The sequence below is a fragment of the Archocentrus centrarchus genome, chromosome 1 (assembly GCF_007364275.1).
Source record: "Archocentrus centrarchus isolate MPI-CPG fArcCen1 chromosome 1, fArcCen1, whole genome shotgun sequence".
Lineage (NCBI taxonomy): Eukaryota > Metazoa > Chordata > Actinopteri > Cichliformes > Cichlidae > Archocentrus > Archocentrus centrarchus.
In genome coordinates, this window is record NC_044346.1 from 15833352 (window position 1) to 15845514 (window position 12163).

General features: G+C 39.8%; 1 protein-coding gene across 1 annotated transcript in view; it reads right to left on the reverse strand.

Annotated features, from left to right (window-relative positions):
• Positions 1-10452, reverse strand: part of cntln (centlein, centrosomal protein) — an 87166-nt gene extending 76714 nt beyond the window's left edge. The window contains 5 exon segments of the mRNA XM_030735182.1: positions 359-493; positions 4108-4192; positions 6273-6361; positions 9764-9851; positions 10168-10452. Of these exon segments, the coding sequence (XP_030591042.1) occupies positions 359-493; positions 4108-4192; positions 6273-6361; positions 9764-9844 (390 nt within the window). The 5' untranslated portion in view covers positions 9845-9851; positions 10168-10452.
• Positions 10453-12163: the final 1711 nt, after the last annotated feature.

Here is a 12163-nt window from a genome sequence, read left to right on the forward strand (position 1 = left end):
TTCCCCCACTGAAGGAGGCATTAAGTATTTATCTGCAAGTTAACAACCTGCTTTTCTCTGGCTCCCTCTTTCTTTCTCACATGCAGACTTTCCAGCTGTTAAGTATTCTCTGTTGTCAGTAGCAGGAAAGTAAGCTGAAAGCAAGAAAGGGTGAGACAGAGTGAGGGTGGAGACAGGAGAAGAAGACACAAAGACACTGAGATTGTGTTCAAGAAGGCTGAACAATCCTCTTTCTCTTCTAAATGATTCAAACCCCTGAGGCTATAGCCACGGGGGACTTGTCGTTTTCGGTGCCGCACAGAAAAGAGACTTTTGGAATCGGAGGCCCCGACTGTCACAGAAAATTTGTTCCACCAACCTTAAGTTCCTGACTCTTATTGACCAGTTGCTCGTGCAGAGCTGTCAGCTCCTTCTTCAGTAAATCACTCTCCTCTTCCCCTGTCGTCCTCCTTTGTAAAAAGCTGTTAATCTCCCGCTGCTGCTCGGTCACTTTCTGCGGCGGGCAGAGTGACACAGGAAAAAGAAAAAAAGACAACACAGTAACAGAAGATGAAAACTATAGGTCACACTAGGCATGTCATTTTTTTTTTTACAATGATTTTTTTAAACCAGCTGTAACAAAAAAGGGCTGCAACCTTTATATTTACTTTCATAATCACTTGGTCTTGATTAAGGAGTTATTCATAAGGTCTATAAAACATCAGTGAGGGCTCGTTGGAATCTCTTAGAGCGTAAGGTCGTGCCATTGAGTGTCTTGTTTTGTCTAAGCAGCAGTCCAAACCCCAAAGCTATTCAGTGTACAGAGAAGGGAAGACAGGAAAAGTCAGCAATTTTCCACATTTCACTTAAATGACCCCAAACAAAAACGTTATCAACATAGTTGCCGATGAATTTTCTGTCCACTGACTAATCAATCAATGTACTAAATGCTGCAGCTCCAAACACAAGCGCTAGTGTAATGAAATGACCACCCACTTCTGATGTTGGTATATGTTTACTTCATGTTTTTTGGCAGCCTTTATGGCCGTAGTGGGAGGAGGCTGGCTTCTTAACACTGTATCAGCTGGGGTTTGGCATTGGCTGGTAATCCACAGTCTTCTGTGGGTACCCCCCCCCCTCTCAAATAACACTGTGCTTTGGGATGCAATTAATTGCCATGTTGAGGGAAATCGCTCAGATATATACAGATAGTGGATTTAGCGTTCCCTGCTACTCCTAACTTGCTGTGCTAAGAACAGTGAGGCTTTAATAGATTTATACTGGAGAGCAGAAAATAAATTCAAACACTGATAATGAGATAGGGAAGAACAATTTGAACCCTGGTAGCACTCAACTGATAGAACAGTAGAAAAAAAAAAAAAGAAGAAGGGGAAAAAAAAGCGGGTTGCGCCAAGTTAAGAGGTCTAGGACAGAAAGATTAGGATTTGAAAATTCCCAGTGCAGTTCCAAAATGAAAGATAATTATGTTACAAAAGAAGAGAGAAAGAGGTGGAAGAAAAAAAATGAAAACCAACAAGAACAAAAAAAACCCACCATAATCAAAGTGGGAGAAACGATACATTGAGAAAAAAAGCTGAGATCCTATGTGGACTCAACAGACCATCACATCCTTTAAAAAAAAGAGGGAAAACCTATTAATCACTCTGAGGGTATGGCTTAAAATTGTAGATGAGATGATGACAGAGGGCTGGATGACACAGCACAGAGCCCAGTGCTATCAATGAACTTTTCAGAAGAAGGGCAGCAAAACAGGCTTTGGAAAGAAAGGAATTCCTCATATAAATTGTTTAAATATACTGTAGATTATACTGAATGAGAGTAATAAATGAATAACTTAATTTAAATAGCTCTTAAATAGCAACTGAAAGAGACAGAGCACATTTAAGCCCCGCCCCCACGGGAGGGGTAAACAGTTCGTAGTTCATCTACCACCTCATCAATTCAGCCTGCTCAAAAATAACTGAAAAATATCTATCAAACACCTAAATGCTTGGTTTAGGCTACTGTCTTTCTGTAAATGAAGCTAAAGCATTTTGACAGGGTGCGACTTGTGTCGCAGCGTGGTGTGGATAATTCAGGGGGCCATGAGGAGCGTTTGTAAGCTTGTAAGTGCCAAAGCTAACTACAGCAGCTTGCTGATATAGCAATGAAGCCGTCACCTACGATGACTTATACCTCAGAGGGTTAATCTAAAGGCACACATTTTGTGTTAAAATAAACTCTGCCATAATCACATACTTTTTGGTACAGTGAGCAACTATTATGATTGCTGAGGAGGGTAATGTCAAAAAGCACTGGCAAGCTGATGACTCCATTACAGCCAGTCTCATTAAGAATGAACACCATTCTGGATGAGGGACGCTAATGAAGGAGACTGACAGATGCTTCGGTGAAGAGATGATGATTTGGAGTAAATTACATTAGTGATGTCATTATCATTAGCCATCATACCATCAAGAACTATAACTCAGGGGTTAGAGCAAAAAAAAGCAGGTATGAGGGAAAGATAAAGAGCTAAAGGGGTACATTAAATCAACATAATTTAATTTGCATTTTTATGACATTTATTAATTCAATTTCAGTAGACATTTAAGCAAGCAAGGGGGGAAAAAAATGCTTGTTTCTAATAACAACTGAAGAAAAGGCAAACGATGACCACAAAAAAATTGTGAAGTCAGGGTTGGTAGCACTTCTGCAGAACATGCGAAAAGTAAATTGCCTCACAACCAGCACTTACTGCTTTACAGTGAATTGTAGGGTAAGTTAACTTCAGCTCAGTACGTGATGCAGGGACTTTGGAGCAGGGAAAATGTCGCGGTTCTCTCACTAAGTTGCTAACAGCTTGTTAATCATGGAAACTGAAGCTGTACGCGCTAACTACTCTTGTAAAAATACTACACATTGCTGTGTTGCTCTGTGCCTGCAGACACTGTTTGTGTAATGCAAGCAATAAAATGCAGAGCGTATTCACTGAAACTAAATATTCTTTAAAAATCACAAAAATTGGGTGCAAAAGAGCTTAAACAGGAGAAATATTCAAGACAGCAGACTCCTTTGCAAGCCACTTGCTGGGCTCCTTGCATTACTGTCTTCTTTAGACTCAATATGTAAACAGTGCACGGGATTATTGCAATGCATTTGGGAAAAAAAATGAGGAAAAATACTACCTGACCCCTGAGGTCAGGTTCGCTTGACAAATGTGAGTGCTGTGTAATGTGCCCGTGCCCTGGCCCTCCTGAAAAGGCACGGTTCAGTTGGGCACATGCGTACTGTGGCCTGGACTTGGGGACAGTATGACTGTAGCATGATCGCTATCCACACTCGAGCACGGCATTCCAGTGCTTCTTAAATGACAGCTGCCTCCGTAGAAATTCAATCTGTTCATTCATTAACAAACATGTGGGAGGACAGTGTGTCACCACATCCCCATTTCAAGCCACAATATTCATAAAATGCTTAAACTCATTAGCTCAATGTGTACTGCACAAACACTTTTCAAGAGGGCGTGAAAGAGAGAGAGAGAGAGAGAGAGAGAGAGAGAGAGAGAGAGAGAGAGAGAGAGAGAGAGAGAGAGAGAGTTGAGATTCCCCGAGACAATCAGATGGCCGGATCATTAAGGGCACTGTCAGCGGAGGCCAGTGGGAAGCAGGGAAGGGAAGGCAATTGTGCTCGGGCAGGACAGAAAGCCATGATAGCTAATGTGAGGACATCCTTATTCATTAAAGTGGCTCTTTTTGAATTGTTTCATAATCATAAGAATTAACTATGAATCAAGTAAACATAATGATGCGTGAGAAAAATTGTCAAAGATTCTACTTTTAAGTGTAAATCACAGCATCCACACACTTCTGCCCAAATCTGAGTGTTGTGAATGATTATTTTTATTTACATAAAACTTGTTGAACTTGAACGCAGCAGTACTTTTCAACACATTTAACTGCACCATGACAACTTTGATCACTCTAATCAGATCTGATGGTAGGCCAACACCAGAAAATGTGCTGAGTTGCAGACGATCATAAAGAAAGGTTGCATGCAGCAATAACTGTTCTATAAGCTTATTATAAATCAGAAAGTTAAAGCTGGTTTAGGAAAACGGTACAGTACCTGTTCCAGCTCTTGGATCTTGTAGTCTTTGGTCTGCAGGATCTCCAACACTTTCCTGTCCTTAATCTCAGCTTTGTGCTTCTCACTAGAAGCAAGAGTAAATAGATCATGAAAATGTCCATAGTTAGCCACAAATAACTGACTTGAGGGCATACAGAAGGATAGGTAAATTATTATGAAACAATTTTATGGTCCCTTTTTTAATTTAATAGCATTACAACTCTAATTGGCAGTAAGTGTGCAGGAGATGTGTTTGTTTGGCCTGATGTCACATGTCTTCTGTAATACTGCACACGTTTAGCGTAGATCCTGTCCAATGTAACTGGCTTATAAAATGTACATTTCAAACGAATCTCTATAAACAGATACTGTACATGACTATAAGTGCTGAGAATCTGTCGGCTACATTACAAATAAGATTTTCAGTACAGGAAGCTCTCCGGTTTGTAAGTGAGTGAGCGTTGGCTGCGTGCAGGTGACGATTGCAAATGCAATATGAAACCATCAGATATCATCTAATAATGATTTTTTTTTTTTTATTTGCTTCTTTTTTAAACTTGTCTGCATTCATAGCTGGATTGCAAACAATTAACAGCACATGGAAGCAGACTTTTTTTTTTGCCTGGATATCAATAATCTCTTACCCAGATATTTGCGGTCTATGCTGGAAAGGTCAAAACACTGATTTTTGCCCCCAGAGGCGAAGTCCTTGGACAACAGTTGATGGGTTTCAACTACAAATTTTTACTGCTGCTGCACTTATCAGAAGAAGGTTTTTTTGCCTTCCCTAGTGTCGCCAGTGTTTTCATCATTATTTTAATATTTAATAATGCTAAATTATACAAAAACGAAAAGAAAAAGTTTGTTTACTCATTGACTACTTAGGCAGAATTACAGAACAACAATGCAGCAAAGTTTAAACCTCTCAAGCCCACTAGTATCTCTTTTATCATAATGAACTTTTAGGGAGACAAAAGCAAGTCTGCAATTGGGGACCTGCTTGTTTCAACTACTTTGGACCACCTGGGACCACCCGTTCCCTCCACTCATCAGTTGCTTCTTCTACACCTCAGGTCTTTGAGGCCTTTTTTATCGTCTCTTTGCCTCTTCTGATCAGCCCTCTCCCCCGGTAGACACTGAAATAAGTATCTGGTGTCCCTGGGGGGGCAGGAACACAGGCAGGCCTAGCTGCATCTCCTCATATATTGGGCTGTGTTCACCATGTCCTGAGCAACCAACCAATCACTCTACAAGATCCACACAGGAAGGGGAGGGAGGGATGAATGGCGGCTCCCAGTGGACACCAGCGCTTGACTGGAGTCGACACAATTACCATGTCAATATCCTCCTGCGCATCAGGTGATACAATACGCATGCACTCTCTGGGTGCATGTTCCCCCACCAGTCTCAGCGGACTAACATACTTTGATGGGTTTCCTAAGGGGCTATAAGGAACTCAAGTGGGTGTGGAGTAGAAATGAGAGGCACAGGTACTGAGGAACCTCTATGCCGGTGCACCGTGTTTTACCTCTATTAAGGGTCTACTAACAACTGACAGACCTTAGAAAGTATATGATGTGCACCAGTGATGAAGAAAATATGATCTGATGTATCCCCTAAAGAGGAAAGTCAGTAAAACTAAAGTACTAAATAAAGCTTTACACAAATTTTAATGGCAGCTGGAACGAGTGAATAAACAGTATTCAGACTTCAGTGATAAATCAAAGTCTCGTTTTTTTTTTTTTAATCATAAGAGGAACAAAATTCACTTCTCCAGATGTGTCTTTTCTACAAGTTCCCATGCCACTGTTCTCCACGGAGCTTAGCCATCCTGCAAAAGAGGTCATATTCAATCTCACAATTTATCCAGTAAAGACAAGTATTTGGCAGGACTGTTTCAACTGTCCAGCATGTGAGCAGCAATGGAAGGGTGTTTTCATTAAAAGGGTTTCCACTGTTTGAACTGCTAGACCAGGGATCAGAGGGCTTAAATCAGCATCTGCACCAGATTCCGTCATAACCCCAGCAGAACGGCCGAGGCGCTTTAAACACCCCTTGAATGACTTTCACACACACAGACACACGCTTCTCTTCACTTGCGAGATAAGGGGAAGGTTCGCCCGCTGAGCTTCTCAGGTAGCAATGTGAAAGATGAATCCACTCACCGCTCAACCACCAAACTGACAGCCTGGGTCAAGTCTGGATTTGCCACTTGCAGCCTTTTCCACAGAGACCACACAAACTCCTTGTCTGCCTGTGAGAATAAAGGATTCAGCGAGTCAAGAGAAATTATTTTTTGAGAAATGCGATGATAAATTTGCATTTGATAAGCCCCTAAAAGGAAAAAGCAGCAACACATCACAGCCCTTTTCAGTGAAAAACAAAAAATTAGGATGCTCAGTGACATTAGCATATGACAGCAGGGGAAGTCAATCAATAATTTAAACATCTTGTAAAAATATATATATTTTTTTTTCATCTGTCCTGCCCTCTCTAATCACGAGCCTCTCTTTAGCAGGAACCTCCATCACTGAGATGTGACCTTCGACTCAAGGGGAGCGAACATTGACACTTGTCATTATGCACTATTTATGACTGGGGAGAGCTGGGATCCAAATCAAAACACAGCAGTCGAGCTTGCATTTTCTTTATTAATCAATTGCTCTCCGGATATGTTTTCCACTACAGCTCCAAAGTAACTAGCCCCAAAGAAACTCAAAACTGATGACAGAGAGAGTCATCTTGAAGTAGAAAAACCCAGCCAGCCCCTGACACATTTCCAATTCAAATTGTCTCGCTGGTTTTTCAAACATTTTTAAGCTACATTACATTTAATGAGGGACATCTAAAAACTACATTTTCTGACATTAAAAGACAGAATTATACCAAATCGACTTAATATAAAATTATCTGATAAATTATGTTCACATCATCATAAGATAAAAGTCATCCCTCCCACTGGAATCTACTGGTCTCCAATTAGTACATGAATTTTAACCCCCTTTTCAAAAGTGTCTAATCAATTATTTACTAAAGTGGCAGAAGCAGACCTTGATAAGACCATGAGCTGAACATATAAAGTGGAAGAACTGTAGATCTCTGTCTCGATACGCATCTGTGTGTTGGTGTGTGTATATACAGAGAGGGAACAGGGTGAAGAGGGATAGAGATCTCACCAAATCAACCCTGGAATGCAGCTAACGATTAAATTAGGCAGAATGGGTCTACTTGAAATACGTGGTCTCCCTCTGCCTGGCCTTTGGCTGCCATTAGCTGTTCCATGGACAAATGTTCAGTCAGGACCCTCATCAAGAGCTCTCCTCAGCCGTATGTGTACTTAAAGATGCATTGACTGTGTGTTTGATGATCGCTGAATTATTCATTTTGAATCTAGACACTGAAACACCACAAGCTAAACATACCAGAGAGAGAGCCACTGGAATTCAGCACATATTAGTAAAATTAGCATGGTCTAGCAGGAACATTTGCTGGCTGACAGATCAGAGTCTTTGTAGTTAATGGCCGTCCTGAAGTAATCATGCCAGAGACTTAAGACATCAATAGTATTCAAATGCCACAATTTAAATTGTACACGGTAGAACTTAAGGTCCTCAGATATGCAGAATCAATGATCTACTCTAGATAAGACCACCAAGGATGGTTTTCATGTCAGCTCAATGTAAGTCAGTCTGAAGTGAACAAAGTATATAGTATTTAGTCTGAGTTACAACTGAAAAAACATTTTTTATAAGGTGGCATTAAAAAAACAGGAATCCATCCATCCAGTTCTTAATGGCTAATCCAATTTAGGGCCACAGGACGGCTGGAGCTCTCATAGGGCAAGAAGCAGGGTATACCCTGGGCAGGTCACCAGTCTATCTCTATGTCACCCTTGTGACACAGAGATAGACAACATTCACATTCACAGCTACAGTCAATTTAGAATCACCAATTAACCTAAAATACGAGTAACTGAACTACAGGAGGAAGCCAGAGTACCTGGTGAGAACTCACACAGACGGGGAGAACATGCAAACTCCTATCAAAAAGCAATGCCACAAACATTATAAGTCAGAAAGGGTTTATGCTTGGGTAACATTTTTGGCAACATTCATAGATAAAACTAGCAAAATTAATATCATCGGGTGACACCGCTTTGTCTTAAAAATGAATTTATTTGCCAAATAATTGTATCTCTTTTTTCATTGAATTTCACACTGTTTCATCACTCACAGTGTGCTTTAGTTTTTTAGTATGTCAAGACAAGGGCTCAGGATGGGCCTGTGGAGGATGACTATGCACATAATCACAATCAGTCTGCATACAGTGAAGAAAAAAAGGTTTGTTTCCTTTGAGAGAAATCTCTGCGCTTTCCTGTCATCTCTACCATTTGATAAACAGTTCCAGTAAATGAACCCCCGGTTAACAAAACCAGTTACATAAACATTTTTATTAGATTGTTGGTGATTTTTTTTTCCTTCTGTCTCTGTCAAAGTTATTTCAGCTGTCACTTATTCAAACCGAGTAGCAGTGGATTTGCAGCAGACACAGTAAGTTTTTTGTTTATTTAATCACATCCGTCAATACACGGATTTGCTCCACTTTGATGCCTTTGTGCTCTCTCGCTGAATAAACACTTGAAAATTGGCTCCCGAAGTCAAACCAAAGTTTATACAGAGGATAAATAAGGTAGCAGGCGCACATGTGGTTACACACAAACAAGCACCGCAACAAATGTTTGCGCTCAGTGTGTTAGGTGGTTTCTATTTCTACTTCTATTAAAAACCTCAAATGTAACACCTCGTCTGCTGAACCTCGCAGCTGTCTACCTACCTGTGCAGCAAGGTAGTGTGGATACACAAAGTGAGAAATGCTGGGATCAATTCACTCATGTTATTAGACACCACCTGGTGGTGAGTATGCAAGGACTCCCTCAATCACACACTCACAAAGTGAACATGAAAAACGTCTTGAAATCTGCTCATGAGCATGTTGTGCCAATGTGTGTTTATCTGAGGGGGCTCCACACGTTTTACTGTCTCTGCTAGACATTCAATAAGAGTATAATCAGGACATCTACATATGTATGAGAAAGATAAATATGCTTTATCCAGTTAAGTAAAATTTGCTTTACTAGATATTATAATGTCAAACTCATGCCTTTGGAGTAAAAAAGACTAACACTGACTTTCCGTGAATCCTTATTTCATATTGAATAAAGTTGTGTGACATGGCAGGGATCTATCTCTCACTAATTAAGGTTCTAAATGGTTTTTAAATTAAGTGAAGTCGACAATTTTGAGCAGACAGTGAGAAGAGAAAAAAATAACAATAAAGCACAGCCTGCAGAGTAAGAGGTGCTGACAACTGTGTGGTATAGGTGTAGTCTGAAAAAATTAACCTGAACCGTAAATGTGTGCCATACATAGTCTATTAACACTGAGAGTGATGCAGTAATCACAGTCATGAATGCTTTGTTTATGAGTGATATAATCGTGGCGGGTCCCAAGCACTTAAGTGAGTTGAACAAATCACTATTTTTGAGCAAATTAACGCCCCCATCCACCCAAAAACAAACTGAATTCAGCATTCTTCAGAGAGCAATGCTACAATCCAGAAGTGTGTGCACGTGGCTTTTTAAAGCACATTCACATACCTGGCACTGCAACAGCTCATCTGATAAACTCTTCACCTGCTCCTCCAAAACCAGAACGCGAACATCGTCTTTGGAGCTCATTTTCGGACTTGCAAGGAAGGAAGCAAAAGAAAAGAGATCAGTTTGGAGCCATAAATAATTTAATAACAAATCTCAGTAACTTGCAACAGTAGGTACCAAAAACATGGCACAGATCACATATCAACAGCGTGTGATCCGTTTGTTTTTCCTGGGCGATAGCACAACTGGAAGGGAATTTAGCTGATGTAAATAATATCGGCAGGGATTTCTTTATATATGACGTTAGCAGCTTAGGGCTACAAGTCTCTTCCACGAGCTGAGGAAGAGACAAGCAAGCTCCCAGGACAGTCCTCCGAGCACATGCAGTAAGTTTGTCTCCTTACCTATCTCGATCACTTTGCTAACCAGGCAGATCTCAACTCTGTAGCAACACCGGGAGCAACAGCACTGAGCTGACTTAGCTAACGTTAGCCACCCAAAGCTTAAACAGTGACACTCTTTCTGGTGTGCTGCTGACAGCTTTCTGAAGTCAGTGCTGTTTTAAAAAATAAAACGTCACGACATACTTCAAACTATACGATACTGAACGATTCACGTGTGTGCATCCGTTATAATGTTTGCTACAACGCCAAATGAAACTTTAGCGTGAATAACACGGCTGTCGGTAACCACGGAGACGGCTTCCTCTTTTCAAACAAGCCCGCTGTTTTCCGCTTCTCGGTCGTCACGTCATTTCACGACAATAGGCATTCATAGATGGCAGTTTGATCCAGATCGGTAAGGGTGGCGCTGGACCGATGAGCGGGGGTGTCTGTTTGATTGGCTGTTCCGTGACTTGTTACGCTGCTTGTTTCACTAAGTTGCTTGTTGCTTTTTTTCTTTTTCAAAGTGGAGTGTTGCATACTGATAGCTTTCTGAACTGTGATTTTTAACAGTCTTTAGGCAACCCACCTGAAAGAAACAATCATAATAGTTTTGGATTATCTGATTAGTGTTTTTTTTTTTTCCGCTTTGACTTTTTGTTTTCAGTTCAGTTCATTTTCATTTAGTTTCCTGCGTGGGTTTCCTCGTTTCAGTTTAGTGTTTATTGTTTGAAAGTGTTTAGTTTTTGTTCAGTTCTTATTAGTTTTAGCATTAATTTGAGTATTTTTTTAATTAATATTCTACAGAGGGCAAGACAAGATTTAGTTAAATAAATAAAAACGCAACAGTCTCAGTAAACATGTCCATCAAAGCCTCATCAGGCAGGTTGTGATAACAAATTTTACCAAACAGAGGTTTTATTGTTTTGTTTTTTCAAAAGCCTGGTTGTATTTATTCTTTTTTATTTTAGTTAACTCAAATGTTCCTCATCTAGCTTTAGTTTTTAGTTTTAGTTAACTATAATAATCTTGATCATTTATGTTAAAAGAAAGAAAGAAAATAGTCTCCAAGGGACACCATTTCACTTTCAGAAGAAGATAAGTTTTAGTACCCTAACAGCTTTAGAAACCAAGTTTTAGTTTAGCTTTGACTGTTAAATGATTACTTTTTCTTTTGCTTTCTGAGTTTTGATGTTGGAGTTTTTGTTATTTTAAAAAAATATGAGTAGTTATCAATTTCAGGATGAGTTCAGAAGGTCTGAATAAACATTACAATACTAACACAGGAATTTGTGAAGACAACTGTATTACACTCATGTAGAGATCCCAGTCTTAAAATATGCACTAAAGCTTTGTGATGCTTGTTGTTTTGACAAATGTGTCCAAATTGACAAAATATTTGTATTCATTTTAGTTTTTCAGTCTTATAAGTACACAAAATCATTTAAGACAAGTCTTGTTTTTTTCAGAACTTATTTTTGACTTTAACGCCTACAGTGGAGCAGAGCTAACACTGGGGGTGTTTTATCTTTTGCTATAATAACCCCGCTGAGAAGATTTGCTTGATTAAATTAATATATTGTTAGGAAAATGCACAATATCTTGTCTTTTGAACAAATGTAGATTAATCTAAAACTGGATGGATGGATGGATGGATGGACGGATGGATGGATGGATGGATGGATGGATGGATGGATGGATGGATGGATGGATGGATGGATGGATGGACTATATTGAATCTGAGGACCAAAAGTAAACCTGGGTAATAAACATAAAGACAGGAACTGAGGTTAAAAACTATAACCACATGATGTTGTCAAGTTCATATTAACACAACTCAAGAGCACTCTTCACACATAGTTTTAAAATACAAATGGTGTCTCTTGATATTACACACACACACACACACACCCACACACACACACTGCATAGAATAAAGGTTCATCTGTGTCTGTAAGCACTGCTGTACACAGTCATAAATCCCTGGTTTTATAACAAAGCTGAACAACCACATGCA